At 37.9% G+C, this 5,686-nt stretch overlaps 1 protein-coding gene across 1 annotated transcript; it reads right to left on the bottom strand.

Moving 5' to 3' along the window:
• Positions 1-216: 216 nt before the first annotated feature.
• On the bottom strand, positions 217-1,164 carry LOC103729073 (putative olfactory receptor 14L1). Its single transcript, XM_008827046.1, has one exon. It carries the CDS (start codon positions 1,162-1,164, stop codon positions 217-219), a length of 948 nt encoding a protein of 315 aa, XP_008825268.1.
• Positions 1,165-5,686: the final 4,522 nt, after the last annotated feature.

Below are 5,686 nucleotides of genomic sequence, written 5' to 3'. Positions count from 1 at the left end.
ACACCTGTACTCTATTGATATAGACATAATGTTTGGAAGATTTCCACTGACTTGAAAATTTCTAAAATAGTCCTCTGATTTTCAAACCCATATAACATTAAAAAAATCAGTCATCTTTTGTAAGAACAAAATGGGTATCTAGTAAAGTTAATACAAGTTTGAATTAAAAGACTATTTTACATACTTTAGTATCACAGTAGTTAATATTTTCAATATTCAGAGGTTTGTGATCATTTTGTCACCTAAGATGCTGCATAGGGCCATTTTCATATCCCTGTTTCTCAAGCTATAAATTACAGGATTTAGGCTGGGAGGTAACAGAGAGTAAAACACTGGCATGAAGAGGTTCAAGGATGATGCAGAGTTTGATGTGGATCCTAAATATGCAACAAATCCAGAAGACAGAAACAAGGTTACCACTGTAAGATGGGGCATGCAGGTAGAGAAAGTTTTGACTCTTCCTTGTGCAGAAGGAATTCGTAGTATGACAGTGAAAATGTGAACATAGGAAATAACCATTAATATAAAACACATAAAAGCAAAACAACAGCTGACAATGATAAACGCATATTCTAGAATTTGTTCTCCATGGCAAGCAAGTGTGAGAAGTGATGGAATATCACAGAAGAACTGATGTATTGTGTTCGGACCACAGAAATGGACAGAGAAGGTTCCTGCAGCATGAAGGGACCCATAGACACACCCACTGAGCCACGCTGCAGCCACCATCTGCACACAGGCAGCTCTATTCATGATGGTCTCATAATGCAGAGGGAGGCAGATGGCAGCATAGCGGTCATAGGACATCACCAAAAGAAGGGCAAACTCAGTGCCTGCCAAAAATATAACACAAAAAACTTGCAAGGCACACCCCAGGAAAGAAATGGAGTGGATGTTGGTCACAGAGTTCATGATGGACTTGGGAACAGTGACAGAGATATAACAGATGTCAATCCAGGACAAATTCTTCAGAAAGAAATACATGGGTGATTGGAGATGCTGGTCTATGGTCGTGAGGATGACAATGAGGAAATTTCCCATTAGTGTTGCCACATAAATCAGGAAGAAGAGCATGGCACACAGTGTCTGCAGCAACTGGCCATCTGGGAATCCCATGAGCAAGAATTCCATGTAGTTTGTCATGTTCGTTAGTGTCTCAGTCATTGCAATTCTTGTCTGTGGAACTGCAAATAAAATTAGCATTGCATCAGTTACTTAGATCTCATGCCCTAAGTTTTAATACAATTGTTGCTTTGTTTTACTCCATTCTTATTAATGCTATGTGATATGACATTACAGGGTGAATGTATCTTGAAAGTGAAAAATTTCCAATAGTGTACAGTAAGTTTTATAAAAGCTCATTAAATACATTCTAGCTTGTGTTATCAAATGATATAATGAATTTTATATAGTACATAGAAATAAATGATCTAATATGTCCATAGAGGAAAGTTTGCATCACCTCTGATTGAATTCTTAGTGCCATGACATCTTAACACAATATAGTACAATATTAATGATGCTTGGAAATCTGGATTATTTCCCAGTAAACTGTTTTCATAGATGAACTGATGCATAAATAATTTCATATTTTTATTTACTTATTTTCCTCCACCATATAATACAGGTATCCAAGAAAATATAAGTGGACATACTAAAAGTTTTGTTTTGCAAGTCAGCTGTGGGACAATGATAGATTTTCTAAGACACAGCTTTCATAGACATTCAAGGTCACAAATGGCTCACTGATATTTTTACTGGTTCCATGTTATGTAGATATAATATTATGTTTTTTGAAAAATGAGTAGGATCTGTAACTTTATATCTCAAAACAGAATATATTTAGACCACAAAGCAAGCCTCAACAGAAATAGAAAATACATAATAATTTATTGTACCTTATCAAATCCAAACGAGATAAAATTAGAAATTGATAGCAAATTAGAAATAATAAAGTTGTGTGGAAATTTAATAATACATCCTTGAATGATCAGTGGGCCATGTAAAATCTAGAGAAGAAAAAACTTAAATCACCAAATGGAAGGAAAATGAAAGTATAATTGACCAAATTCTCTAGTAACTACCACTGGAGTTTCTTAGAGGGAGGTTTACAGTTATTTGTATTTGCATTAAATTTTCAGAAAAAAAAACACCTAAATAACTTAAGGACACCTCTTAAGATCTTGTAAAAGAAAGGGGCCAAACTCAAATCAGTAGACAGAAAGAAATTAAAAATAGGGTAGAAATTAATGACATGAAGAGTAAAAGGATATTATAAAGGTACAATGAAATACAGAACTGGTTCTCAGAAATATAAATAAGTTTGACAAACAAATAACAAAAATAATAAAACAAACACACAGAGAGAGAAAGAAACAGAAAGGGGGCAAGACTAATAATATTGGAGCTGCAAAGCACAAATTACTAAGAGAACAATGAAGTAGAGATAACTACTCTACTAACTTGGAAACAGATTGGAAAGAAGGAAAATAGCCATGAAGTAGATAAATTCTAAACATATGAAATATCAAGATGAAAACAGAAGGTTATAATTCACAAGCTCTCTAGTAAGAATGATACTGAAGTAGTAATAAAAAGTCTCCAAATACAGAAATGCTCAAAAGCAGACAAATTGGCCATCACATCTATCAGACTTATAAAGTAACACCAATGCTTTTTGAACTATTGCATAATATAGGACAGGAAGTAATGCAGTCATTCTCATTCTGTGAAGCAAATATTACCCTGATAGTAATGCCATAAAAGGATAGAATATAAAGAAAACTATACATCAATTCATCTTGTGAAAATAGATGTAAATGTTCTTAATAAAATACTTGCAAATGAAGTCAAGTTGGTCTCATTCTAGGAATGCAAAAATGATTCAAATCGCACCAGTCAATAACTGTAAATGGCAGGCTAAAAAGAAAGCTCACTGGTTAAGAACATTGGCTGTTCTTGCAGAGGACCAGCTTTTGGTTCCCAGAATCCACATGGCAGCTAAAAATCATCTGTAACTCCAATCCCAAGGGATACAATGCCCTCTTCTGACCTCCATGGGAATTTCATGACACAGGCACACTACATACACGCAATAGTCCAAACAAGCAATACACTCATGCACATAAAAATAACAAATGCATCCATTTATCTCATCTACCCGCACCCTGTCCCCTGCCACCCTCTGTTACAGTCAGGCTTCAATTCCTTCACATCAGATCCCAGGACTAGCTTCCTAAACAAGACTAACTAAACACCCTATCATAGATCCCTAAGTCTCTCCCTAGGTGATTCCCCCACTGACAACTTCCCAGCCTCCAGGTCAGGCAGGCAGACCTGCTCAGACAGGACACTGGTAATTAGATCTGGCCCACTGCCTCTCTACTCCATTTCTCTCATCCACCCCACCCCTGTCTCCTGCCAGGTTCTGTCTCAGATGTGCTCCAACATTTTCACCTCAGATCACAGGACTAGATTCCTAAACTAGACTAATTAAAAACCCTACCATAGATTCCCTAGTCCTTCCCCAGATGGTCCCCCCCTCCAACTTCCCACCCTATGGATCAGGCAGACAGACCTGCTTATCCAGGACTCTGACCAGTCTACTACCCTGCAAGAACTTGAAACACCCATCACTTTATCTTCCATACCCGAACAAAAAGTAACTAAGCTACTTACACAATATTAACAAAAACAAAATTAAAATAAACAAAAGCAGAATAGAGGTTCCTGTTGGACATAGAACATCCATATGACCAAACATCAACACAAAACACAAACAACATGAAAAACCAGGAAAATATGTCTCCAATCAAACCCACTAGTTCCACAGATGTGCACAGCAATGAGAATCCACTAGTTCCACAGACATGCACAGCAATGAGAACTACCCTGAAGAACCCAGGATGCAGAATTTAAAAGAACAATCATAGACATGATGAAAGAACTTCAAGAAAACAAAAACAGCTCAAAGAACTCAAAGAGGAAAGACATAAACTTATTACACAAGCCCAAGAATATACAAATGTATATCTTAATGAAATGTCAAAACAATTCATAACTTGAAAAGTGAATTTACTAAAGAGATAGAAATAGTGAGGAAAACCCAAACAGAAATGAACACAGGACTGAAAAACTCAATAAACCAATTAGAAACAATAGGAGAAAGTCTCAAAAGAAGAAGGAATGAAATGGAAAACAGAATATCAAGATGGGATGATAAAGTTGAAGATCTGGACTCTTCAAGCAAAGACTCTACAAAATTAGAAAAAAAAAGCTGCACTTTTATAAAACTCAGGAAATGTGGGACAATAGGAAACAACAAAATATACAAATTATTGGTATACAGGATGGAGAAGAATCTCAAAGAATTGGCATTGAACAGATATTCAATAGGATTATTGAAGAAAACTTGCCTAAATTAAGGAAGTTTTATCTATAGAGATTTAGGTATAGAAAGATATACCTACAGATATTCAAGAAGCACATAGAACATGAATTAGACACGATCACAACAGAAAATTCCCATGGCATATCATAGTAAAAAAACCAAATGTACAGAGCAAAGAGAGGGTTCTGAAAGCTGCTAGAGAGGATAAAGAAATTACATATGAAGAAAAATCCATCAGAATTACAGATGACTTTTCAATGCAAACTATGAAAGTCAGAAAAGCCTGAACTAAAATATTCCCATTATTAAACAACCATGTATGTCAAGCCCAAATACTTTATCCAGCAAACCTATTTACATGGTCGAAGGGAAATGGATAATTTTCCGTGACACAAATAGACTGAAAAATTTCATGATATCCAAACCAGCCCTACAGAGAATACTTGAAGCAATACAAAGAACAGAAGAAAGGAATGAGTGTATACAAGAGGCTGTGGAGAGCCACAGCCTCCGCCGCCATTACAAGATGGCGCCGGTATCCGGACCTTCTTAACAGTAAACATCCTGCTGCGCCCATAAGGGGCGTGCACAAGAGCCTGCTCTCCCTCGCCTCCTCCCGTGGCGTGATCTCCAGCAACCAATCCGCTTCTTATACGTCATAAATGGGACCTTTAGGGCATATATAAGCAACAGCTCTCCCACTTCTCGGCGTCTTCGGTCTTCATCCTTAGTATGCTATGTAAGAGGCTTATGAAATAAACTGCTGCAGAAGGATCCTGACTTGTCCTCCCGCGTCGTTCTTGCCGGCGAGACGGAAAGCGGTTGGGGACAGCTGGTGCTGAAACCCGGGAATCAACATCGCTGGCGCCGCCCGAAGACCCCTCCAATACAGGAGGAGGATTCAGAACTGCAGGTAGGTTCGGAGAGGTATGGATGTTATGGAGGTTGCTGGAATTCTAGAGGATCTCCAGGACAGCCTATCAGAAACCGAACGAAGTGAAAGGATGGGAGCACGTGCAAAAGAAAATAGGGCCCAAAGTGAAAATGGACCTCCCGGTAAGCCAGAGGAAGGCAGGGGAGAGAGCACTGTCGAAAAGGACGGAGCAAGAAACCAAGTAACAGGTTTTAGACAGGGAAGAAACTTACCAAAGGGGTATTTATACCCCACAAGGGAACTTGCTGCTCTGCAGTTAGAAGAGAGCAGTTTAAGCCCAGAAGAAGAGATAGAATTAGAAGAACAAGCAGCAAATTATGAAGAAAATAGATACAGGCCACTGGAATATAAGAACCCAGTGC

The sequence above is a fragment of the Nannospalax galili genome, unplaced genomic scaffold (assembly GCF_000622305.1).
Source record: "Nannospalax galili isolate Female #2095 unplaced genomic scaffold, S.galili_v1.0 scaffold353, whole genome shotgun sequence".
NCBI classification, from domain to species: domain Eukaryota; kingdom Metazoa; phylum Chordata; class Mammalia; order Rodentia; family Spalacidae; genus Nannospalax; species Nannospalax galili.
Note: the sequence above shows the minus strand (reverse complement) of the source record. Positions and strands in the feature narration are given on the sequence as shown.

Bases quoted from the DNA above. Each gene is read 5' to 3' on its own strand.
- LOC103729073 (XM_008827046.1), bottom strand. From the start codon at position 1,164: ATGACTGAGACACTAACGAACATGACAAACTACATGGAATTCTTGCTC.